Genomic DNA, 26,017 nt, shown 5'->3' on the forward strand with positions numbered 1-26,017 from the left:
CATTCATAGTTTAATGATTACAATTATTAATATTCGTGTCGATTAATTGTCGATCTTTACGATTCTATGTATTTTTATCTATTTGTATTTGTATTTGTATCTATGTATTCTATGTACGATTCTATGAATTTTCCAAATATTCGACCTCATATTTATGTTACTGAAAATTTATTAAAAAATATTAAAGAAATAAGCGATTTACCAACTAAAATCCAACACGATTGTCTTCCAGACGTGGACGAGTGCATGACAGCTCCCTGTCGGAACAATGGCACTTGCGTGGACGGAGTCGCGGACTTCACCTGCATCTGCAGAGGTGGTTGGAAAGGGAAAACATGCACCCTACGTGCCGGCCACTGCGAACCAGGTACTTGCCGCCACGGTGGAACCTGTCAAGATCGCGGCGACGGATTCACTTGTCATTGTCCTCCAGGATGGGAAGGTGCTGCCTGTCACATAGCATCACCTGCGTGCGCGAGTAATCCCTGCGAGAACGGAGCGACCTGCGTGAACACCGCCGATGGCAACTACAGATGCGTTTGTCGCGAAGGTTTCGAAGGACCAAATTGTCGTCGAGACGTGGACGACTGTCAACCTTTGCCATGCTTAAACGGTGGCAAATGCGTAGATGGAATCAACTGGTTTAGGTGCGAATGCGCGCCAGGTTTCACTGGTCCGGACTGTCGAATAAACGTGAACGAATGCGCTAGCGATCCCTGCACAGGCGGATCGACGTGCGTAGACGGTATAGCGAGCTATTCCTGCATCTGTTCGCCAGGAAGGACAGGAGTTCGCTGCGAAATCCGTACCGCGGGCGGTCTAGGATGTCCCGTAGCCAGTTGGGACGACGACTGCAACGTCTGCGAGTGTAGAAACGGGAAGAATCAGTGCAGCAATATCTGGTGTGGTCCTGGAAACTGTCTGAATGGTACATCGTGTCTAGCTCACGAGGTTTGTGTACCTAGTCCAAGCGAGAGTTGTCTGGCTCCATCGTGCCCAGCCTGGGGTGAATGTCGTCCCGTGGAAACCGGAAGACGAGTAGGACCACCTGCTCTGCCCGCGCCGCCTTCCTGTTGGCCTGGACAGGCTACGCCAGGTCCAACCTGCTCTAGACTCACTATTTTGCTTAGAAGAGATACTCTTGCTGCTGGAACGTCCGTTGAGATCCTCTGTAGACGACTGAGAAAGCTCCTGGCTGACCCAAGAAGGCCACAATCGATTGTTCTTTTGTGTGATCTTAAACCTGGAGATAACGATACAGTGGAAGTGACTATCTTTTCTGAGGCAGCCTCAGATGCGGCTAGAGATCTAGGCGAAGCTCTCAGCAGACCTCTGGGCAGGCCTCTCGCTCTGGCCTCTGTTCTGGAGGTCAAAGTGGAGACGGCCTTGCTCAGTGAACCGAGTTCCGCGAACTCCAGCAGCGCCGGAAGCTACGTGGCCGTTCTTGGCGGAGCCCTGGCGACTGTTCTGGTCCTGGCACTATTTGGTGGATTGTGGTATCTTAGAATGGTCAGACAGAGATCGAGTTTAACTGCAACAACTAGCAGCGAGACTTCGTTGCATCGGCATCGTAGCGATTTGGATGAGAAGTCGAACAATCTTCAGAACGAAGAAAACCTGAGAAGATACGCAAATCCCTTGAAAGACCAGGACCAAGGAGAACCAAGAGTCTCTGTAGTGAGACCTCTGTCTGGAACTTCGCTGGGTGCTTTGGGTACAACAGAGGAAAGCTTGGAGATGGTCTCTGAGGACAGTAGACATCGCTTGCCACCGCTTTATAAACCTCCCAGCGCAGAAGCTAGAAATAATACTGCCAGTTTCACGTACGAGGAAGGACCCCATAAACCATACAGCAAACCCAGACTGCAGGAGCCGACGTATTCCTCTCATCAGCAACCGGGCACCAGCCAGACTTCAGCACCCCATCAAGTACTCACGGTTCACGTGTAATATGATAGAGTCGCAAATGTTCGAAGATATCCACTTCTAAGGAAAGATCTTCTATCATTAGATGACAGAAACAAAGATGAAAAAAGCGGTTGTAAAGGACGTTGTATGAAAAAACGAAGTGAAAAATGATTATCGAACTGTAATGGGGGTAATTTTAACGAACAGACTTAAGAATGAATCGCATGATTGTTGCCTCCTATTAAAAGCATGAATCATTAATCACTTTTAGGAAATGAAATTGTGAAAAATTGTGTATTGTATTTTAAAATCAGGATTTCGAGAAACATGTTACGTTATAGATTATTTTTTCTTCCTGGGAAATACAAAACGACGTAGGAGGCTAGAGAAAGAGATTGTATTTCCTTTTTAATAAGATTCTGCTGATTATACATAAGAGATGATTTTTTAACAGAACTTTAAAGATTTATTGCGAAAGAAGCATCGTTCTCTATCTTCCTCCAATGAACCCCTCGCTATTCCACGACAATAATCGACAGTCTACAATTATATATCAGCAACGCCGAGTTGTTTTATCGTTGTACATATGTACATAGCCCGTACTTATTAATTTTGCTAAGCCTGTATCACCTCTGAACGCCGTCGTCCCTATGGCCAGCCTTAAGGTGTAATTATCGACGTGTATCCGCGTTACAATCGTAGGCATTCACACGCGATCCGAAATCAAGAACATAGCCAAGTGACGGCGAGCAGTCACCGTAGGTTTCGTAGAGCTATAGCACGTAGGCGAATTAATCTGCGTCAACGCAGGCTTCGGACGTTCCATCGGACGATATTATTGTGATACTCATAGAGCGAACGAGAGAAAGAGTGCGAGAGAGAATATCGTGCGTAAGATTTAACCAGCTCCGTGACACCCTCTTGGAAAAATTACGAATCAATCGGTGTTTCGAATCATGATCCAAGCTCGCTTGTTAATTAAATTTATCGATTAATTAATTCAAACTTACTTCTGCCGTCGATTTTGCTTTCAATCCTAACATTGGTCTTCTTAGAATTTCATCTAAATTTTCAACACGGTATTGCTTTAATTAAATGAAAATTGATTATTTGATCAATAATATTCATGAATGTACAATTGAGCGAATTAATAAAACGATGTATCTTTTTCTGTATGTAAGGTGTGCGGAGAACTTTTGCGATCGACGAGAAGCGACATAGCACAGTAACGATCGCATGATCCGAGCGATGTATGATGTAAATAGACCCACGTACATAGATCCAGATACTTTCTTGTCCCTCTTTTGGATCTCCCTTACCTATGCCCTCCTATTTTCCCCTGTTAGATGTGCAATTTTATTTCTTTTCTCTCTCTCTCTTAGTATCGTTCCAAACGTATGACGACGAACGATCAACAACGGGCGCGCGGAACGCGCGTATTACTAGACTTTTATCGACGAAGAGATCGCATAAATTCGTATTAGGCGTACGTAAGTTCTAACGGGAGAAATTTTTATAACAGATAGTTTATTTTATAAAGAAAGCTATATTATTATACAAAATATATAAAAGCGATGAAAAAATATATATATATAAATATATATATATATTATATTATATTATATTATATTATATTATATTATATTATATTATATTATTTTTTATTTTATTGCCTTGTATTAATTGTTGAGAGATCACGGACAATAGTTCCCCCTAAATCGAAATTCTGCTTATAGTAAGATCGATCGGAAAAACGATCTAGTAGATATTCTTCTCTCTGTTTCCGATTAACAGAACTAATGTCCTTGGTCCCTGATCTAGATAGCTAATGGATAATCCACGCGTTGTGATCAGTCCCGTGTTAGATAAGCGCGAAGGAAGCGTGAATGAGTGCGTGTAAATAAGATTAAGCTCCTTCCGGTCCCGCAATCATTTCTTTTTTTTTTCGTCTAAGGTAGCGACAACGACGATGACGATGACTGCGACTATGACAAACAACGATAATGATGGTGATGATGATGATGATGATGATGATGATGATGATGATGAACAAGTTTCAATAAAAAGTACAACCCTTACAACACCGCCTGGTTTTCACTGGTTTATTCTATATACCCGAACGCAACTGGCCGAACGAATTCTCTCACGTGGTGAGAGTCGATGTTCGCGCAAGTTGCATTCAAATCACCGGGAACGCAGAATCGTAGGTAGACGTGCCTTCCGGGAGCAACCGCCACAGGCCAACAAGACGAGAGGCAGAACGGGACAGAACAACGTGTTTGGTTTCGAATCATTTGATCGCATTAAAGAACGAAGAAAAGAAAGTTTCCTTGAAGGCGTGGAAAAGGCTTTCTTTGTGTACTTTACGCTTTGTATAGTCGTAGGGAGTAGGGAGAGACTCGACCGTTTTTCTCTTCTGTTCGATCGAATTTATTTCTAATTGCATGGGACATACATTATATGGTTAGATGGTTCTTAAGCATAGATGAAGGTTTCGTACGAACCATAAAGTAGTAAATTTGTCGAGGAAGTCATAATCGTAACACAGGCTCGGGAACTACGAGGATAAAATTGAAATAGAAAGTTTGGAATCCTTACAACTTTCCTTGCTATTTTTACCTATAATTTCTTTCGTTAGTATATTTTCTTTCTGTATACACTTTACTCGTTGGTTTACGCTTTCTATTAATCAACACGTTCAGTTTGCTTACTTGTAAAATTCCTATATGAAAAGCAAAGGTCCAACTTGAAGACGCTTGTTTTAGTAGTATTATGCATCACAGACAAAACGATACAAGGTTTTATCAAACAGTATATTAAACTTCTTGTTTCATTTCTACATCCTCGCTTCTACGAATAAAATATTCCACGTGTCGAGCATCATTTTTTGAGCCATTCCGGGCACTTACTCTAAACTAATCGCCGGAGAACAAACATGGTCGTCGGATCCGGATCTCGTTGCTGGCAAACCGGCCACGGATTTCAATAGATCGTTTCATTGAGGATAATACAGTGTTCATTATCATCGAAAGCGCGTCTGAGATTAACAAAGGGCCCCGTGTAGGCAATTTCGTGAGACGCCGAGACGAGGATCGGTGACCATCGTGGCGATCTTGACCACGGTACACGAGCCGCGTATACAACCGCGTGACTGCTGAATGAACGATCTGCCAAAATTACAATACAATGGCCCAGAAGAACCACTTGACGAATACCCAGTAAATGAGTCAGTCTGGTTGCTTAGTCGAATAAGGCTCGTGTGAACCACCAAGTCCAAGAGCGCCGTCACTGTGTAAATGGGATACCTTGAGAAAGCGCAAGAATCAAGGTTACAGATCGACTCTGTAATACCATCGGGAGAAATATGACGCGTTTTAACACCTATGAATGCCGTTTACGGTTCAAGACAGTTAACGTAAACGCTCCGCGAGCGAATATCTGACACCTGATGCGAGAAATCCCACCTGATCAAGGAGAATAAATGTCGTCACGGATGAGACGTAAATAAATAAATAAATAAAATATGGATAAAAATGTAATATAGATAAAACATAAATAAATAAATAAAACTGTGGTGAATCATTTTATCTGATCTGCATCCTCTTGCACAGTTGAACTAATATTAGTTTATTTCGAAATTTTACAGGCCATAAATTACTAGTTAGTACTGATAAATTCTTTTGCGTAACAAGTAATCTGTTTAATGAAAGGATTCGATTTTATTGTCTGCGCGTGATAACTTCACGTTATCAAAATTTGAAGTTAGTCTCTTATCAATCTATCAGTAAAATAAACCAAAAAGAAGTCGAATTAAAAGGTTCAACTGAAACAAGACAAAGGAAATGGAACCTCTCAAAGCGTTTCCAGTAATTCTACATGTTTCTTACCATCTTCGAATTCCATTTGCCAGGAGAAACTTACGTTTCAGGAAAATATAAATTTCGAAAATGTTACCGGAATATCGAATTATTATTTGGACTATTACGGGAACGAATGGGAATTTCTGGACGATGAAGAGAAACAGGAAATGGAGGAGGAAGAAGAAGAGGAAGAGAAAGAACTAGAAGAGAGAGACATTTCTGTAGACTTGTTGACACAATTTCGGGAGACCACGATCGAAAAGAAAGCAGCCGAGATCCAACTGGAAAAAGGGAAACTACGAGAAATGGTTGGTGTAATTCCATTTTGGTAATCGTAACGCGACAAAAAAAAAAGATCATTCTCATACACAAAAAAAATATAAGGAATATTGGCGTTGAATATGTAGATAAAAAGGGAGAGAGGTCTGTCAGAAGAAACTCTGATCACTCCGGAAAGCGGGGAATCCATTGTTTCTGCCGAATCGTCCGCAGAAAGTTCAATCCATCCTTGCCTCAAAGATATAGATATCAGCGATTCCCAACTGAAATTGCAAAATCTGTACACGGTGTTTCCGATTCCTGACGATCCTGGCTTAGTACCCGAGTTCTGGACTATTCACGAACGTAAAATCGAGTCTTATCCAGATGATGGTGTGCTGAAATTTTTCGACTTGGTAAAAGCATCTCGCATCAGACCTATACAGGCCTTGGAAGATATGTTACTATCTGAGAAAATCAATTTGCAATATTACGGAATCGATTGCCGCGCCGTTCGACCTCTTTGCAAAGCCTTGATGAAAAATCCTTTCGTTCATACAGTCAATCTTACAGTAAGATAAATATCCGTAACCTTTGACATAGATTAACAAATATCAGTTAATAACGTTAATATCATTAAAAGCAATTTCTTAATTATTAGAATTATTTCGATCGACAAATGTTTTTAACGAAAATTAATTAAAATTGGGAAAAAGGAAAAAGAATGTTAATATTTTTGCCCGAAATAATTGTCTCGTAGGGTAATTGGTTATCAGAGGATGCCTGTTATCATCTGAATGAATTGCTACTGAAAAACAACATGATACACACGTTGGTATTATCAGGATGCAAAATTGGTCCAAAAGGTGCCGCGAAATTTCACGATGGAATTTCAGAGAATGTGACACTGAAGACATTAGATCTCTCGGATTGTAATATTCGTAAAGAAGGTTTGGACTATATTACACAGGCAATGTGCAATAACGAAACCATCGAAACTCTTTTAATCAACGACAATAATTTCGATGAATCTTGCTCGGAGGCTTTGCAAAGATTGCTCTCCTGTTCACAGACAATACAGCATTTAGAATTGTCATGGAATTCTTTGTACACCGTGGAAACTTGGAAGAAACTGATCAAAGGATTCGATAACAATGAAATTTTAATCAATCTTGATTTATCTTGGAACGCTTTAGGGAAAGAATGTGTTCCATATCTTCGTCGATTATTAATGCGTTCTTCGCCATTGAAAAAGTTACATTTGAATGGTAATGTAGAAATCATAAAGACTTTTCTTTTAATATAGAAATTTCTTAATCCTTTACTAGATTAGAACAGTGAATCTCGATATTCAGAAACCAATTTAATGTCTAATATCAATATTATATTTCAACTACGTTCAGGAAATCGATTTTATGATGAAGATATAGAGATCATAGCGAAAGGATTATCGAGGAATAAAGAACTCGAGGAATTATACTTAGGTAACAACCCTATAAAAGCTGAAGGTGCACTTAATCTCGTTAAAGCAGTTACGCCCGAAAAATCGCCCGAAAGTTCACTACGTATTCTGGATCTTACGAATATTTGGGCGAACAAAAACATATTACCGGAGCTTCAAACAATTCGAAATAATAGACCATGGCTCGATATTAAGTTAGGAGGGATACTTAGTAATTACAAAGTCGAGGGTCCAGATGTACAAGCAATATTTTTGAGAAGAGCCAACTATGAGGCTATGAAACCAAAGAAGAAACGACATCGCAGGAATTTTGGTCACTTTGTATTATCACTTTCTGATGATCCCATCTCAAGAGGTATAGGAAAGTAAAAATACTTTGCTTTTTAGTTTACATAGCAAATAGTTGCTTCTATTGAAATAAAATTAATGTTACAGGGAAATTTGTAGAACTGATCGAAAAATTCCAACTGAAGTTATCTCAATCTTTGGTAAATGAACTAATACATGCATTTGCTGGTGCAAAGCATACCGTCGATCAAGGATTATTAAAATCTGTTTACATGAAACATTTTCCAAACACAAAACTTCCACTGGAAAAACCTACTAAAAAAAGAAAAATCAAAGACGCAAATATGAAAAAAGAGGAAAAGACAAAAACTAAAAACAAATATGGACTATGAAAATGAATATTACAGTTTATTACAATACTCTACTTTATTAATTTAAATAAAATATAATTATATTACATTTATGCTTTTTAACAAATAGGAAATAAGTGTAATACAAAAAATTACAAATAATTGTAATAGTAGTGATATAGATTTTAAAATCTGATACATTTCTTAATATCAATCTATGTAAAATATCCTAGCAGAAATATCATCAACAATCCAATTTATTCCTTCCACAAGATTTTCTGCTGTAACTGCTGAACATTTGTATATTTGCCAATGATGGGTTTTAATATTAGGTAATTCCAAAATTTCTGCAATATCAAATGCAGACAGTGCTCCAGGCAAATCTTGTTTATTCGCAAGTATTAATAAACTTGCACCTTCTAATCTCTCCTCTTGTAAAAGTTTATATAATTCTGTCTTACAATCCTCCAATCTTCTTCTATCTGCACTGTCAATTACCCACACAAGACCATCTGTAGACTCAAAATAATTTCTCCAATAAGACCGTAATGACTTTTGTCCACCCACATCCCATATATTTAATTTGTATCCACGATGTTCCAAAGTTTTAATATTAAAACCAAGAGTTGGTGATATTGTATCAATTGGTTCTCCATTAAGTCTCTTTAAAACTGTTGTTTTACCAGCATTATCTAAACCTCTGTAAATATATAAAGAAAGTGTACGACAAAGGTGTACAAAGACAAAGATTTAAAATATATATGAAAAACTACAATCATTAGAATATAAGAAGAAAGAAACAGAAATATACAATAAATTATTTAACATAATTGTATAATCTTGTTTAAAAAGTGGATAATGTCAACGTAAATAATATCATAACCTAAAAATATTGAAACAAAAAAGCAAAAATACGTACAGCATTAAAATACGCATTTCTTTCTCCTTTTGCTTCAGTTTCTTAAGCACTGTTAACAATCCCATTATTAATTACATTAGAAATATCACTGGTCGTTATTTTATAAACATAATATGTACCCGGAAAATGTAAAGCTACTCAACGTGACAACTTTAACCTCTATCGAAAGCAACAAAGTCAAATCCAATACCGAATGTATCTGTTAAATATAAAATGTGTTCGATAACATACAATATATTCATTTATATATTTAACATTAATAGTAAATTAACTACTAACAAATAATTTACTCAAATATATCAAATAATTTATTAAAATATATATTATAAATTATACAACATATTATGATAAAAGTAATTCTGAAACTTTATTAACAACATCAGGATGACAAAGTGCATTAACAACTTTTTCAGTCAAATCTTGAGAAGCATAAGTATTTTGGATATCAATATGTGGTTTAGAATCTTCTTTCACTGATTCAATATAGACTTCAGGGAATCTCTCCCTCTTCATTTTCAGAAATTCTTTTAGTTCTGTATGACTAAGTTCACGAAGCAGTTTTACATAAATTGGATATTCTGTTACTAAATCCTTAGCAGTCCATATATTACGTTTTATCTTTTCAGAAGATGATTCTACATTTGTCATAGTTTTACATTCCCCAATAGCAATGTTGAGCTGTTAAATAATTTGATTTTAATCTTAAATATTTATAATTAATATCAATATAAACTACAGATATGTAACGTTCATTATACATTACCAAATCTATACATTCAGTGTCATTAGGTACATTATTAACATCTTTCCCAATTCTGGTCACTATTAATTTAACAATAGCTTCTTTCACTCTTGATATATTATCTGTTATTATGGGTAGCCATATATTGACACTAACAGTTAATTCCAGTGACTCAACATAGTGCCACCAACCAGGAGGAACAAATAATACATCTCCTGGTTCTAATGTTACTAATCTTGCTGTGTCTTGTATCTTTAATATATTAATTTCATCTTCTTTAGTAGGACAGAAAAAGTTGTATTTACTATATATTGTAGATTCTTCATAAGGAATTCTTGTTGGCTGGAGAAAATTACTTGAACTTGGAGGAAACAGTAACCATTGTTTGCTAAAAAATAATTTGAACACAAACAGTCTTACTTTTATATTAAAATTTTTGTTTTTATTTTCATATATATAACTGACCTTCCATGAATTTGAGCAACTAAATTACAACCATAAGAATCCTGATGGCAATTTGTATGAGCTCCTTTGCTTCCAATCCAAAGAGTAGAATCATCACCAGTTTTATCAATATCAAACCTTTTCCAATTTATTGAATTTATTATTTCTGGTTTATCTTTAAACCACTCTTGCATATACTTATAATCAAAGTAATACCATTGTCCATGATCCTCGTGGAGGTTCATATTTTGAATAAAGTATGATAGTGTGATTGAAACTGTTGAACAATTTATTTCCCATTGTGGAGTCTGAAATATGTAAAATAGTTTTTAAAGCTTGTCACAAAAATGTCCAAACATAAATAAAAGAAAAAGATTAATTAAAATAATAATAATTTACCATAGATCTAGCATTATAACCAAGTCGAAACGGTAATTTAATATCGCCGAATTTTTCAGCGAGTTCAGATAAATTCCATTCTAATAATTTCCAACAATATTCACCTTTTTCATTTTGTAACATATGTTGAAATACTACTGGCTCTTGCATTTCCATAATAGCTTGATATAAAACCTTATCCGATGGTGACTTTAATTTATCCATATTTGATAATTATTTATAACTTATTCTTTTTTAAATATAAAATTTGATCACGTTAGAAACTGTTCCATTTTAAAACTTAAATTGAACTTTATTTTTTAAGTTGTTAAAAATATCCTATATCTATGTTTTTATCCAAGTTTTTATAAATAAGGATACATCTTATTAATAAAATCAAAAGAGCTCTTGTAGATAATAAATTTGAAGTTGTTTACAAAAGTTAAAGCTGGTTAGCTTCAATGATTACAGGTTATGTGCACGTACAATAATGCGTTGTTAACTACTCAAATTCCAATTCGTGGTCAGTTATCAAGGAATTATTTCATGGCGTATTCTAACCTAACAGAAACGTCACGGTAGTTTAAAATTGAATATCAACTTTTATGGCATGCTTTTTAGTTGTACCTAACAAACAAGTAAATATGTTAAAGTATACGCAACTGTGCTTGAATTATTTAAAATCAACATTTCTTTCTCGTCAGAATAATATATTGGTGCAACAAAACCGGGTAATATTTTATTATCTATTTTGCAGAAAATTAATACAAGACTAAGCGTTTAAAGGTGAACAATTATTGCTTTCTATTTTAGAACACATATATCTTAAAAAGAAAACATTCAGCACCGCTTCATAAAAAATATGAGAGACAACCACGGTTAACACATAAACATTTCATTTATGAATTCATAGAGCATTCATCTCAGAGGAAACAAAAAAAGATTGATTTAGTTTTGTTAGAGAGTGTAAAAAACATTGGTGAAAAAGGTCAGAAGGTATCAGTATCTTCTCAAAAAGCTTATGAAAGTCTGATATTACCAAAATTGGCTGTATATGCAACTCCTGAAAATCTTAAAAAATATATAATCGAAGATGTAGATGTCCAGAGAAGATTATCTAAATATAGCTCTCAATTTGTAGAAAAAACAATAAGCACATTATCTCAATGTTATTTACCAGTAATAATGTCCATGGACAATCCATGGACTATAGAAAAATGGCATGTGAAAGTAGCTTTTCGTAATGAAGGATACATTGTACCTGAATACGCTATAACTCTTCCAGAGAAGACTATATCTGGACCTGATTTATCCATTGAAAATAAAGAATTTTATGTTATTGTCAAAATTAATAATATTGAGGAAGTTAAAGTCAGATGTAAAGTACATCATTATACTTCTAACTCAGAAAAAAAGATTGAATATGATGTACCATATTACTTACTACCAAGCATAGCAATTTTCCCAGAAGATCAATCAATATTGAATTCCCTCCCAAAACATCCCTTGGCTGATAAAGAAAGTGTAGAAAAATAAAAAGTAAATAATAATTGTATTATAAATATTGTAATAAATAAAATATTTCGTTCGAAAAAATTAATTTGTTACATCTATATTTTATTAATATGTGAAATACAATTAAAATTAAATAATTTCATTGTACATATATATGTGTAGATACGCGTATATTTTAAGTCTTACGAATTTGAATTAAAAATTAAATGATTTTTTTTTCGATGATAATTATTTTGCTCACAATACATACATGTATATTTACATCTTCCTTATTGATGTAATTCTCCTTTTTATCATACATTTCTATTTATGAAATATATATATGTATATGCAATCAATAATTAATTTATGTAGTATTGAGTGTTAATTTGCTCTTCATTTATCTTTTAGTTAACCTGACTTCTTACTAATTCCATTATTATGAATGAAACGTATCATTTTAATTTATTATATTGATATTTAGAAATGGAAGAAAGATATTTTGGATGGGATGAAATTTCTGATGGATTACTTTTATTAAGGTAATAAAGTTTTTAGAAATTCAAATACCTCATATTTTTGTATAAATTACACCCCAAAAGATAATTTATTCATAAATAAAATACAAGAAATAACTATTTTACTTATTATCTTTTTCTATATTTAAATATTAGTACACAAAAGACTGAGGATGAGCATACCAAAAAGACTAAACTACAATCTGATCCTAATCATGTATCAAAGGTATATTGTCCGCACTCATACTTGATTTTAAATTTCCATGAAACCTTAAGTCAACGTGATAAGGTAAATAATAAAAAGAAAAGGAATTTAATTACAATATCTGTAATTTCTTTATTTCAAAAATATATCGTTTTTAGCTCAGATTTAGGAAATATTATTTAAGGAAGGTAGCTCCAAATGAACCAAATGTTATTATTTTACAAGATATAAAGGATCTTGTAATGTATTTATTAATCAGTCACATAAGTCCTCAATTTGTGAATTTCTTCTATTTATCAATTGTGGATCGCTTTTTGAGAGCTGCAATACTTTATTTCCAATATTATGTGATAACATGGGAAGAATTAATGAAAGAACGTACAGCTACTATGAAAAAAGCACCAAATCCTTTGGCTCAGGGCTATAGATATAGATATGCAGAAGAAATGCAAATTCTTCGATGTGTCTTAGGTAGAGAATATGCTGATTTAATAGTAGGTTGTCATGATGTTATACAATATCATCATATGACTGGTGGAAAAAAAGGAGCTCCATCTGTGACACAATCTCAAGGAGAAAAGGATTTACGAATATTTGAGGTATTAATCTGTATGACACATCGTATTGTCTGGATAGCTTTAGAACGCAAGTATTTCAGTTTGATTGGTGAGTGAAAACTATAATAAAATAGAAAACATAAACTATCTATACAATAATAAATATATAATTATATTCAAACAAAAAATAGGATATTTGTTGTAGAAATGGAATTGCACAGATTATTTAGAACTGAAACATATAATATAGCAGAAAGACGAAGTCATATCATTCAAGATATGTTACCTAATGATATCCAAGTATTACAAGGTCACAAAATACAAGTAAAAAGAAAATTATTAAGAAATTCACCCTTAATACAAGGATTGATATACTCAGATTCTGACTATCGTCTTCTATCTTTAGGTATATTACATACTTTTATATATTTCATTATAAAAGAAACAAAATAATGCATTATGGTTTACAGGAATAGAGGACAATTCAAATGACGAACGCATTCTTTATTTGAAATATGCACTTGTTGCTAAAGAAGATAAATTACACGAACTGGGAATAAAAGTAGGAATTTTAGGAGAAAATAGAACTAATTATGATATCTTACTAATGCCTCTAGAAGAAAAAAACGAAGAACAAGACAGAACTCAATTATCTGATAGAAGAAAACATGAAAAAAGAAAAAGTATTAAGGATACAATGCAAGATACAGTGAGTTTTTAAAAATGTTCTGAATATATGCATTTGTTATGAAACATTAATGTCATATTTTTTACATTTAATATCATAGCAAATATCTATAAAAGTACAAAGACTTCCGTCTTTTCAAACCAAACCCGACCTAACACAAGACTTTTCAACGAGAACAATTAATATTTCACCAAAAGGCTACAAAAGTGCGCGTCAAAAAGCAAGGAAAAAGTGGCTGATTAGAGAAATTAAACGGCAAGGATATAAAGAAACGGATACATACTCAATAGCAACAACGATAGATCAATAATTTTTTTGAAAATAAATTAGGAATTATAAGCATATTTGTGTCATAATATAAATTATCGTAATTTCAATAACATTCTGTTTTAATTGAAAATTTATAAACTTCTTCTATGCTATTATGTGAGCAAATATAAATGTTACAAATTCTTAGTTTATGTTAGTTATATTTTTAAATAAATAAAATTTTTAAATTTGTATTATTTGAATTAAACATATGATATATATAATATATACAAATACAAATTAAAAGATATACAAATATATCGTTATAACACAACAAATAATAACAAATAACAAATTTTTGTTGAGTATGTTTGTTGAACTAAAGTAAAATAAATAGAACACAAATCAATGTTGATTACTATTTCAAGACTGTTTTATTTTTCGTGTAATTACTTAAAGTTAGTATGAATTAGTAACAATTAAATATTTGAAAATATGTGTCTATATTTGGTTTCCTAAAAAATTTACTTCATGCAATAATTTAATTGCTTTACATTTAATATTATTCTGTAAGATTGAGTAATAATGAATAAAGAAATACAAAGTATTTATATTTTTAATTATATAAAAAGAAAATTGTTGATAACTAATACAAAATATGGAAAACTACTTAAAATTATTCGTAACGCGCATTGAAAAAATTTAGAAAGAAAAATACTGATAATTATTTTTATCGCATAAGATATTAAACATAGACACATATTTCGAAAATAACGCTTTTAGGATATGTGATAAGGGTGGATAAACTGAGTACAATAAGACAATGTAAAAAATATGCTTATTATAATTGGTAATGCCTAATAATGCGTACTAATGCTGATATTTTACAAGGAGATACATATATAGGTACATTTGAAGCAATGCATTGTTTTAAGATTAAATTTTGCATTGTCCTTATATAAATAATTATTGTACCTACTTACTACCATTATATATAATAACAATATATATACGACATTAATTTAATCCCAATATGGGTTAAATTGTAAATTATATTGTATTTTTGTCCATTTACAAGTGGCAAATTACTGTCCATTTGCATTGGTTTACATTTAAAACATTTATTATTCAAGATATACTTCCTTGCGACCTATTATTTATGAATAATGACACGCACATGTAACGTACAAAAATTAATATCTTAACTAGTACATTTGGCACAGAAACTTTGATAATAAAAACTAGATCTCACAAAAATCTGTACAATTCTAGTGTCACAAGTAAGTTGTTTTTTCTGCTGCTTTACTCTCTAATGACATTTATTTATAGTCTACAGAGTGATTCAACATAGTTCTTTTTCTTTAATTTCGATTACGATATGTATTAAAATTATGATAATTTGAAATATATTGTGTACATTTGAAAATATTACATGTACGTAGATAACTCTAGTGTCAATACTACAGCTACGTTGTAATCATTTAAATGTTAAATGGCAGTAAATGATTTAGTTGTCCTTATAATTAACCAGAGGAATCTAGTTTTTTTTCTCAGAATCTGTGCCCTCTTACAATTCTTTAATCTGAATTTTATATATTTTTACTTTGAATAATAAAATAATATATCACGTGTCATCTTTTCTTATAGGCTGCAAAAGAAATTGAATCATATTACAATTACTAAAGATATCAAAAATGAAACTATTTCGGCACTTCTTATTAAGTTGAATCTTTAATTATATGTTACAGTTATCTATTACTGAACATTTATCTATATGATTATAATACAAAATGAAGAAAATGATGATAGTGATGATTATGCATATATCAATAAGATTATTTGCGATTATTCGCATATATTGTTACAGCAGGCAGATGATAAAAAATGAATATGACCATTTATATGTATATGTAGTTTTTTTTAAGTTCAGTCATGTGTTCATGCAATTCTATTTTATAAATAAAGTTTCTTAGTAGAAAATAATCCGTTAAAACTTCTAACTTCTGTTTAAACAAAACCTAAGTTATATTCATATCAAAACATACAATGAACTGAATAATATACTGACTTTTAATAAAAGACTTTACCTCTGTTTAAAATAGAAACTTCATACAACTTAGAGAAGTTATATAAAATCATTTGATTATATTTTTACAAAATATTAATGACTATTATTTGCAGCTATATCAGGGTACTTAAAAACAAAATAAAAATCATTAATAGTGAATAAAGCAGTATGTAAAAATAAATTTATGTGCCCTGAAAAATTCAAATATAGTAGAATTACTTTGTAGGACTGCTTTTTTCTTTTGACTTTTGTATCTGTCATAAGCAAAAAGTATTTATTGCTATACCATTATAGCTACAACACTGTAACTGAACTTTTAAATTGTATTCAAAATAATTCGCAAATGTATAAAAGAATAAGATGATTTTACGATTTTTTCGTGATTACTTTTTTTAGCAAGGATGGAATTTATAGAATTTATAAGAAATATGATCTCTTTTCTTCCTTTTTATGGGAATCTAACTATATGATACAATTGTACCCAATGAAATTTATATTAAATTAGTAATAGTTAACTATTTTTTGTTACTTTCTGTATGTCAATCCCTGCCATTATCTCGAATTTTTATAGTTACATAACGAAAGTCAATAACACAATCTTACATTTAGCAGCACATACACAAACAGTATTTTTTTCTATATTGTAAGGAACACACGTGAACTCGTTTTCAAATTATTACATTACTAAAATAGGCGGGGCTACGAAGCAATATCTGACATAAGTTGAGCCAATAAAGCTGGCTCTAAAAGTCCATGTGTTTGCCCCATTCTTTCCAAATTCCGTACATCCTTATCCACTGCCTCTAATGCTCGCTCCAATTCTTCTTCTTCTTCTCTTGATGGTTCATATTCCCCATTTCTGCCTTCTGAAAACATAAATCTTATTTTATTTTTAAATTAAAGTAATTCATAAGAATAAATATATTTCACACAACATATTTATATAAATTAATATCACACAATACAAAAAGGACAATATCATTATAATTACCAATAAAGAGGTCATTAAAAGCATCAGCAGGTAAGTTGTTGAGCACATTGCCAAAATCATGCTCTGCAGGATCCAAAGAAGGAAACACTTCATGATCTCCCAGATCTTTAAGTCCTCCTCCAAGACCAAGTCCTAATCCTAAATTTAAGTTAGCAGAATTTGAAGTTCCTTGTGCTACAGTATTCAAATTATTCAAAGTTTTTGTCTGATTTTCACTAGAGTTTATTTGATTCAAATATTGACTCTCTTCATGTACTAGAGTAGGATCTTTAATCTCAAGTTTATTTGCAAGAGGCCGTTTTCGTTTCTTTGGCCTAGATTTTGGTTTAGGCCTGGGAATTGTAGGAGATGTTGGTTTTTTACGAGCTTTCTTTGGTTTAGACTCTTGGGCTTTACGATGATAATTATCTCTTTTCCTTGCATGTTCTGGACAAAGAGGTAATTCATGTGCAACATCAAACACAGGAATACAACATTGTGTATTATCACTAAATTTGGCAGTGCAATGTTCAAATAAAAGTTGATCTCCATTCAACATAATATGACGAGAACAATGGCGAGTACAGGGCAAAGATATCTGTTGACATCCTTCAGCTCCACAAAGCCCACCAACTAGAAGTGGCCCGTCAACCACTTTACTTGTATTTGGAGAACCACTTAAAGCTCTTGCTGTAGATGCAGGATCCTTGCAAGCAGCTTCTAAAAGACATCTAGCTCTATCACGTAACAAAATTTCTGAGTCTGTTCCACCTTTATGTAACTGAAGTAATCTTCTTCTTAGCTGGGAACGCAATTGAGAAAGGCGTGCAGAACGATTCAATGTTGAAGTGCTTTCTCCAGAAAACCAATAACGTTGATAAATTGTCATTTCATCTCCACTAGAATCACTATCTGATATTTCATCCCCAGCTCTAGGATAATACAATAGTGTATGGTCCCGACTTTGCTTTCTATTTTTTAGTCTTTGTAAATTTTCAATATGACGCTGCTTCTGTTGAATTGCTTTTGCAAATTTATAATCTATATGTTCACCATCACCACTACCACTGCCACCACCACCAACACTACAATCAGCATCTAATTCTACAGCACGGTCTTGTACATCTTTGAATTCCGCATCTGGTACGGATGTTATCCTTATTCTTTGTTTCATACATTTTTCTTTAGTCTTAATATTTTTACAATTTTGCATTACTTTAGAATTTTTAGATGACACTATTGAAACATTTCTTCCTGTCGCTGTACCAAATGGCTCTGGTTCACTGAAAATATATGGATCGACATCTTGACGAGCCTCAGTTTTCAGCAAAGCCTTCAACCGATCCGAAAACTTCAATTTATTGTCCATGTTTGAGTTTTCGGATATAGGGACCTTCATTGATTACCGCTTTCCTTGTATCTTGTTCCACCTGCATTCTCAAATCCTCTAAATCTTTCTTCCTATCTAGATAAAACTTGGTTCAAGCCATGTGCCTAGATCCAAGTCCATACATAAATATTTCTGAATTCATAATACTGAGAATAAAAAAATAAAAAATTATTTTTATTGTATTATATCACAGTTTGATTGTTTTTGTATGTGCTTTACACATTAATGTTTACATATGCATCAAGGTAATACAACTAACAAAATGAAATTTTGTACAAAGTATAATAACTTATAAAATAGTCATATCCACTACATATGCCAATAATATTAATACGCACCCAACTTATATACATATATATCTGCATATGTACAAAACTTAGTTTTGTCATGGGTTATGCTTTGATAGAAACATTAAAACTGATTACCTATTATTTAGTATCAAATTTTATAGTGGAATTTTACAAAAAATCTTGTATAGTTAAATGACAATAAAATTTATTTTATGTTTTAAAAGTGCAAATAATACTTTAGTAGTCAATAATATCTAGATCAATTAAAGCTATATATCACTATAAGTATAAGTTTAAATTCACATATTCCTGTACATATATGTATCAGATGATTACTAAAGTCACCTGGTTCAAACAATAAGCGTGAACTTAGTCCATGGTTAGATCAGGATAAAAACAATCCTTGCCTCGCATAGCAATTCGCACTAAATATACCCTATACATTTTCAAACAATTTCATTACATGAAATATTAAAGCATTGAATGTGAATCCTAAAAGTTCTGACAAACTTTGACAATTCAAAGCCATATTAATAAACATTTTATTTCTAGTGTTGACATGAGTACATGATGTTGGATATCAACACTGTTTGGTTATGTTCACTCCTTATATAGGCAATAAGACACTTTGCAAAATACTATAATCAAGTTTCAGTAATATAGTCAGAAAAACTCATAAGATGAATCTTGCAGCATATTTATACCCTATAACAAGGGTAAACTATTCACAAATACTATCACGAAACCCTCTTTATGAACTCGTTTCGTTTAGTTTAACCGAGGTTGGGACAATGGAAATTACTCCCAACAGTAATGGAGGTTGTTGCCCAATCAGAAGCAATCCGACCTTTTTCGTACAAAATACACTCCAACGAGATTAAAGATTCACGCACAAATTTTAGCATTCATCGATAATAACATTAGAAAGACATGTCAGATATAAAGAAAGCAAAATGGCGGACGCTGCACACACGAACAGTTTCTCATGCGAAAAATCTTTGAATTCACTGTATTATCATTATGAATTTGATATACAAACAATTTATGTCCATTTTAAGTGTTAACTAATTTTAAATGATAATTTACGAAAACATATTTTTGCATGATTTCGGCTATTTCTATTGAAAATGTTTAGATTGTTCTTCGTTATTCATTTTGACATAACCTTTTAACTCTTTTATGTATATAATAAACCTAATTTTATTTCTACTTTTTTTCTTTTAGAAAACAGGATAGTATGAATAAAACGACAAATATAATAATATTTCATTTTTCAATTTTAAAACATCCATTTATGATCTAGTTTCCTTAATACTACATTGTATTCAGAGTAATTATATTTGATTTACATAAATGTATAGCTTTTCGTTAATATTTTAAAATATGGCATGTATAACATGGCATGTGTAGAATATTACATTATATTATTTAGTAACATCATTTTACTCAACTTTCTTGATATTAATATTAAAAGAATAAATTATATAATTGATTAAATTACAATGATAGTGATTAATATAATGTATCGAGAAATATTGAAATAGTTGATTTTAAATAAATTTTAGCCTCTTACAATAAACATTGAAAATTTCACGTAACATAGAATTATTATTTTTTTGTAGAATATGAAATGCATAAAAAAGATATTGTCTTTTGATAATTAATAAATAATAAACATTGCGTGATCTATATCTATTCAAATATAATTAACATGCTCTAAAAGGATATTATACTTAATTAAAAAATATAGGTGTAAGAAATCTATATATAAATCTGATAAATATTACTTAAATATGTAAAAAAAATAATGAAGATAAAATAAATTATGCATGTATTAAATATAAAATCGGGCGATGAAGTCAATGTCAAGAGCAATAATTTTCATATTGCTACATAACCAAACCATATTTTATATTTATTCGAGATTTTATTCAAACATTTAATTTTTGAATTAATAAATAACTAGATTCTATATTTGTGTGATAAGGCATTACAAAAGACAATCAAAATTCATAAATCTAGTAACCTTCAAAAAGTTGTTATCAGTGATCAGCTGATTTTGACATTTAAGACTATAACCTATTAATATATTACAAAAGACCACCTGTTGATATAGTCCAGCCTTTCCGAAAAAATTTGTAATTACTTAATTATTAATACTCTACTATTTAAAAAAAGGCAAGTGAATTCAAATATTATATTAATATCTTATTTTGTCAAATAGTATAAAATAAGAGTATGCAAATTATATAAACGAATCTTTTTACTCTCTTGTGTATACTAAATATGCATTTAGTATACACAATATACATATATATTTAATTCTTTCATTATTATATAATTTTTAATGCTTGCCATTTTCCTAATATAATCGCATTAGTCTTCCGAATTTTATATAGGAAATAAAATAATGTTGTCAGTGGTATGTATTACAACCTTGTTTCATTTATATTTTTTTGTTTTCTTTATAATCAAATATACACAATGATTGTGTACACAGCTATTTTGCGTACTTAACATTGCTTTAAGTATAATTTTGTGATCTTTGAAATACATACAATTGCTAAAAATAGTAATTGGATTATGTACATATTATAAATAAACAATATGTTTTATAATAAGAAGAATGGTTACAATGTAGATCACAAAGATATAAATTTCAAATTTGAATGAAACGTGAACTATAGCACTGTACTTAAAAAAAGTGCTAGAACAATGGACAATCAAAAAATTATAAGATAAAATAATACATTACACTTAAAAGCATATTTCCACTGCATAAAATTCAATTTGTCTTCTATATTTTTAAATTCTATACAAAAAAAAGGAAAGATAAATCAAATATTAAATATACAATGCTTTTAAGTGACAAGTTCCTTCTTACAAATGTTCAACAAGAATAGTATACAATACTGTATAACTGTGTATACATAACACATATTTAATCCCTCTGATCTCACCTGTTTGATATTTATAATAAATGTTTCCATTTTTTCGTTCAGTTTGACTAGCGAATTTTTCTTATTGATGTTTAGTGTGCATTACACAGATATAAGAAAAGTTTACGCATTAGCTCTTTTATCATATTTCTCATGTGATAATTCAAAGCTCATTTTCGTAATTTGCAATCAGAACATAATATGCGTAAAATCACGTAAGCAAAAAGCTAGAGACTACTTAAGTACAAAGATTTAAACTGTATGAATATAGAATTTTTCCACTCCATGAATAATGTAAATTCAATTATAGAAATTCACCATATACTGCAACCATATAGAAATTATATTTTACCTAATCGATATGTAAAGTAGCCATACATAGATAATATTTCATAATTTTGAAAAAATAAGAAATTTTCGTAGTGTAATGAGTAAAATTGAAAACATGATCGCTTTTTTAAAGATCATTTTTGTTAAAAAATTGTCCCAATTGCTTTCAGTGTTGAAAATTTCTTTTATTTTATATTTAATTGATTCGAGTTTTAATGATATTAAAATTTTAATTTGAGGTACAATTTGTGGTAGACCCAAGGGACGGTGTATAATTCTTTTTCCTTATTATAAAAGTTGTATTTGAAAATTATTATGAATTAGATAATAAATGTATGTTACGTAGTTTTTCGTTGAGGTTTTTGTCCTTTAATAATAGTTGGCCGGCCTTTTATGTAACCTTTCTTACGACGTGGTGTCTGTAACATTAATGTCCCCCACCCCACGATTTCAACTACATTTCAAAATTACACAATGTTATGATTTAAAGAAGGAAAAACGATACGATTAAGAATTCAACAAAAGTAAATGTTTTAACTGCTTTAACTGTTTAGCATAAGAAATAGAATTCTCACCTTTTTACTAACATATGAATTAGCATTTCGTGCAACAATTCGTTTAGATATTGGAATGCTTGGTCTATTAAATTCATTTGGCTTTTTCACCCTAAAATTGGATTTGAATAAGGACATTTGAAATTTATAAGTATAAAAATCATAAAATTTATAAAATTAATTTATGGTCTTGTTATTGTTATCTATAAAATTACCTGTAAATTCTAACAAGCCAATGTTCAGTCGTGTAGGCTTCTTCCAAATATGTTAACTGGAAATTTTTATTTCCTATTTCGGCGTTACGCGTACGATCATAACCAGAGGGCGATCGATAATCAATCTTTACTTTCCCAAATCGATAATAGCTTAATTTATACATTAGTGAATTCAAAAGGGTAGGTGAACCTTCCGAATCCACGCGAAATTCTCCTTTTTCAGTAAAATAATCACTTTCACGAATATCTTGTGGATGTTCGCCTTCAGCAATTCGTACCATCCAAAGGAACTTATTAACATCATCTCCGGAATATCCAATCATTCCTCCAAAAATAACTAATACATAATCTACATCTAATGATGTCATAATTTCATAAGCAGCACTTTCATTTGAGCTCATTGCTTTTCCAACTAGAGCTATATGTGAATTATTCCAAGTGTTATTGTCCACAAGCGTAGTTCTACGTTAAAATGAAAATGCTTCATATTGTATTATATTGTATTATATATACAAAAAAATTTTAATAGCACATTTTATTCTCTAATAATATATACCTATTAGCCATCCCAGCAATTTGATAGCCATAATCCCACCAACTCATAATCCTAGCATCAGTAGGTGTATTTTGTGCTAACCAATAATAAGCTTCTCTGAAATCATCTAGAATAGCTCTACCTCCATCGTTACTATATGATGCCAAAACAATCGAAGGGCTAGAATATGCATTACTTGTAATCCAAGTACAATGCAGTGTGAACATCATCATTAATACAAATGCACCAATGACAACAGCATTTCGAAGATTAACACCTAATCCATCTCCATTACCCCTAGGTCTCTCATGTCTCATTCTACGAAGTTTACCAGCTTTATCATAGAGTGATCTACCAGGGCTTCTTTCTCTTTCTTCTTCACTTTCTTCTTCACTTCCATTATTACTTCGATCGTTTCTTTCATTGTCTTCCTCTTTGAAAAATAATTCAAGAAGGTCACTAAATGCAATTCCAGCAAGCATACAAACAACTGGAGTTAAAGTGAGCATAAGCCTCACCATTACTCCAGCAAAATAAACAGCACTTATAGCATACAATATAACTGTAAAATAATTATAATTAATATATTTGTGTAGTAAATTAATAAAGAATTTTTTTCTTAAATCTTACCAAAAACACGTTCATCATTGATACGTTTAATGCAGTACCACAAGCCCACAGGAAACGTTGTAACAAGAATGTGTAAATCAAAGAAAAAGCTAAACCATGTTGTAGGTTGATGTTCAGAAACAGATGCTATTATTGGAATGTGTATCTTTGCATAACCAGTATCCCAAAGTGAATAAAACCTTCCACTCCAAGGTGCAATAACACCGGCATAAGTCAAACATATTAAAATAAACAAAAGAATGCCAGCTGTAACTGCAACCACTCCTCCAAAGTATTTCATTTCAGATTTTGTAAGTACAGTTCTTAGATATCTACAATAATAAAATATACTGTATTACAAAATTTGATATATTAAAATTATACTAACATATTATATCAACACACCTGAGAGTTGCCACAAAAATTAATAATCCAAACACACCTCCAGCTGCCATGTGTTCTGATGTTCTTATTGGTTGAAAACCAACAAATGGTATTTGCATACTCAATAAAAGTCCCAGAATATAAAATGTAGTGTAACTTGTAAAAAGACGATTACTGAATCGATTCATGATCAATAATGCAAAAACATGAAGTGGAATTAAATTAATGATAAAAACATAACCACCCCATGCAGATACCATATAGAAGTAGGACAGAGCAGTCATAGAAGCCCAAAAAATAGAGCCAGTTTTAACTGACTTAACCCACAGATAATATGTAATTTGTAGTGCAAAAATGGCAATGCCTTCATTGTCATAACTTCCTGCTACAGATCTTGAAATGTAACCAGGTACAATTGCAATAAAACACGCTGCAAATAAACCAGCTCCTGCATTCCATATTTCTTTTGTTAATAAGTACGTAGAAATGGCTGTAAGACCACTAAATATCGGAGCTAAGAATACACAAATGTCTCTTATATGCACTGGGATATTTAAAGAATGTAATATATAATGTATAGATCCAGATGTTATCATTAATCCAGGATAAACAGTTCCACCTACAATACGACCCAGCGGATACCATGCTCTTTCATCAAACCAATTTAAAAAATTATAGAATCCATGTTGTACCATATACGCTGTAGCTCTGTAGTTAAACCTATGTTATAAAAGAATATTTTATTTTATAGTAATATTTTATAATAACATTATATGTACATATATATGTAAAGTTAATTTACTTTATCAATTAAATTATTAATAAACATGAAAATTATTTTTTATGAACAAAATGTTAGGTAAATATTAAATGAAAAATATTAAATTAAATAATTATTATAAATTAATAATAATTAAAAATACGTACCAAGGATCGAATTCATGTATGATACTTTCAAAACGTATCACCGCGAATAACCGAGAAGCAAATCCTGAGATCCAAGCAAGTAGCAAAACAGTAAAAGTAATAAGAGAACTAAGTCCAGCGGCGTTTGTTAACGTAGAAGTTTTCATTTGCTTAGACGTCGATTTCTTGTCAGGGAACATATCTTTTTTAGTATTTGTAATGGATGTTCTATTTGGCAACATATTTCCTTTAAATTTCTGAATGTAATGATAAATATTTCCGTGAAATTTTAACAGACATTTGCCATGAACATATTAACATTTGTTTCTATTCAACACGCTGCAAATCAAGCTGCTTGCAACAAATTATCAAATCACTATGCCTAGGCTAGGAGTTTAAGACACGTTGAACACCGGCTACGTGTTAACCATGACTTCGCAATGACGTTCTCTACCTACTTTCATAGGAATATGGGTACAGGAATGGTATGTTCGAATATGCGCTTAA

The 26,017-nt window shown here is 31.7% G+C and overlaps 8 protein-coding genes across 15 annotated transcripts in view; 4 read left to right on the top strand and 4 right to left on the bottom strand.

Moving 5' to 3' along the window:
* Positions 1-3,989, top strand: part of Ser (protein serrate) — a 57,046-nt gene extending 53,057 nt beyond the window's left edge. The window contains exon 6 of the mRNA XM_033343764.2: positions 233-3,989. Coding sequence (XP_033199655.1) covers positions 233-1,950 — 1,718 coding nt within the window. The 3' untranslated portion in view covers positions 1,951-3,989. The remainder of the gene's footprint in view (positions 1-232) is intronic.
* A 1,077-nt stretch (positions 3,990-5,066) lies between these two features.
* On the top strand, positions 5,067-8,171 carry LOC117161974 (uncharacterized). The gene is made up of 6 exons (XM_076624468.1): positions 5,067-5,126; positions 5,819-6,076; positions 6,176-6,598; positions 6,787-7,294; positions 7,430-7,843; positions 7,924-8,171. The coding sequence occupies exons 1-6, from the start codon at positions 5,067-5,069 to the stop codon at positions 8,166-8,168; spliced, it is 1,908 nt and encodes a 635-aa protein (XP_076480583.1). The 3' UTR covers positions 8,169-8,171.
* Positions 8,172-8,183: 12 nt separating this feature from the next.
* Arl2 (ADP ribosylation factor-like 2) lies at positions 8,184-9,228 on the bottom strand. The gene is made up of 2 exons (XM_033343759.2): positions 9,046-9,228; positions 8,184-8,826 (listed from the first exon to the last, which is right to left on the bottom strand). Exons 1-2 carry the CDS (start codon positions 9,108-9,110, stop codon positions 8,337-8,339), a joined length of 555 nt encoding a protein of 184 aa, XP_033199650.1. The 5' UTR covers positions 9,111-9,228; the 3' UTR covers positions 8,184-8,336.
* Positions 9,229-9,330: 102 nt separating this feature from the next.
* HSPBAP1 (HSPB1 associated protein 1) lies at positions 9,331-10,876 on the bottom strand. Of its 4 annotated transcripts, none has more exons than XM_076624062.1 (5): positions 10,735-10,876; positions 10,448-10,539; positions 10,253-10,369; positions 9,809-10,175; positions 9,331-9,723 (listed from the first exon to the last, which is right to left on the bottom strand). In XM_076624062.1, exons 1-5 carry the CDS (start codon positions 10,741-10,743, stop codon positions 9,388-9,390), a joined length of 921 nt encoding a protein of 306 aa, XP_076480177.1. In that variant the 5' UTR covers positions 10,744-10,876; the 3' UTR covers positions 9,331-9,387. The 4 variants fall into 4 exon arrangements, with proteins under 4 accessions (XP_076480177.1, XP_076480176.1, XP_033199648.1 ...); XM_076624061.1 differs by having other exon boundaries at positions 10,631-10,834; XM_033343757.2 differs by having other exon boundaries at positions 10,253-10,539.
* A 327-nt stretch (positions 10,877-11,203) lies between these two features.
* Positions 11,204-12,205, top strand: mRpL9 (mitochondrial ribosomal protein L9). The gene is made up of 2 exons (XM_033343758.2): positions 11,204-11,340; positions 11,423-12,205. Exons 1-2 carry the CDS (start codon positions 11,215-11,217, stop codon positions 12,143-12,145), a joined length of 849 nt encoding a protein of 282 aa, XP_033199649.1. The 5' UTR covers positions 11,204-11,214; the 3' UTR covers positions 12,146-12,205.
* On the top strand, positions 11,321-17,255 carry LOC117161969 (uncharacterized). 3 transcript variants are annotated; one of them, XM_076624060.1, is made up of 7 exons: positions 11,321-11,395; positions 12,515-12,645; positions 12,778-12,910; positions 12,985-13,492; positions 13,589-13,789; positions 13,854-14,092; positions 14,172-17,255. In XM_076624060.1, exons 2-7 carry the CDS (start codon positions 12,590-12,592, stop codon positions 14,379-14,381), a joined length of 1,347 nt encoding a protein of 448 aa, XP_076480175.1. In that variant the 5' UTR covers positions 11,321-11,395; positions 12,515-12,589; the 3' UTR covers positions 14,382-17,255. The 3 variants fall into 3 exon arrangements, with proteins under 3 accessions (XP_076480175.1, XP_033199646.1, XP_076480174.1); XM_033343755.2 differs by lacking the exon at positions 11,321-11,395 and adding an exon at positions 12,009-12,148; XM_076624059.1 differs by lacking the exon at positions 11,321-11,395 and adding an exon at positions 12,067-12,148 and having other exon boundaries at positions 12,588-12,645.
* l(3)L1231 (zf-C3Hc3H domain-containing lethal (3) L1231) lies at positions 15,147-20,005 on the bottom strand. Of its 2 annotated transcripts, none has more exons than XM_076624058.1 (3): positions 19,384-20,005; positions 17,380-18,852; positions 15,147-17,254 (listed from the first exon to the last, which is right to left on the bottom strand). In XM_076624058.1, the coding sequence occupies exons 2-3, from the start codon at positions 18,755-18,757 to the stop codon at positions 17,088-17,090; spliced, it is 1,545 nt and encodes a 514-aa protein (XP_076480173.1). In that variant the 5' UTR covers positions 18,758-18,852; positions 19,384-20,005; the 3' UTR covers positions 15,147-17,087. The 2 variants fall into 2 exon arrangements, with proteins under 2 accessions (XP_076480173.1, XP_033199645.2); XM_033343754.2 differs by having other exon boundaries at positions 17,380-18,894.
* Positions 20,006-22,471: 2,466 nt separating this feature from the next.
* Stt3B (catalytic subunit 3B of the oligosaccharyltransferase complex) lies at positions 22,472-25,929 on the bottom strand. 2 transcript variants are annotated; one of them, XM_033343781.2, is made up of 7 exons: positions 25,532-25,929; positions 24,626-25,324; positions 24,242-24,552; positions 23,633-24,173; positions 23,077-23,538; positions 22,883-22,973; positions 22,472-22,761 (listed from the first exon to the last, which is right to left on the bottom strand). In XM_033343781.2, the coding sequence occupies exons 1-7, from the start codon at positions 25,750-25,752 to the stop codon at positions 22,735-22,737; spliced, it is 2,352 nt and encodes a 783-aa protein (XP_033199672.1). In that variant the 5' UTR covers positions 25,753-25,929; the 3' UTR covers positions 22,472-22,734. The 2 variants fall into 2 exon arrangements, with proteins under 2 accessions (XP_033199672.1, XP_033199671.1); XM_033343780.2 differs by having other exon boundaries at positions 22,472-22,726; positions 25,532-25,927.
* Between the last annotated feature and the right edge of the window lie 88 nt (positions 25,930-26,017).

Source organism: Bombus vancouverensis, chromosome 14 (assembly GCF_051014615.1).
Source record: "Bombus vancouverensis nearcticus chromosome 14, iyBomVanc1_principal, whole genome shotgun sequence".
Classification (NCBI taxonomy): domain Eukaryota; kingdom Metazoa; phylum Arthropoda; class Insecta; order Hymenoptera; family Apidae; genus Bombus; species Bombus vancouverensis.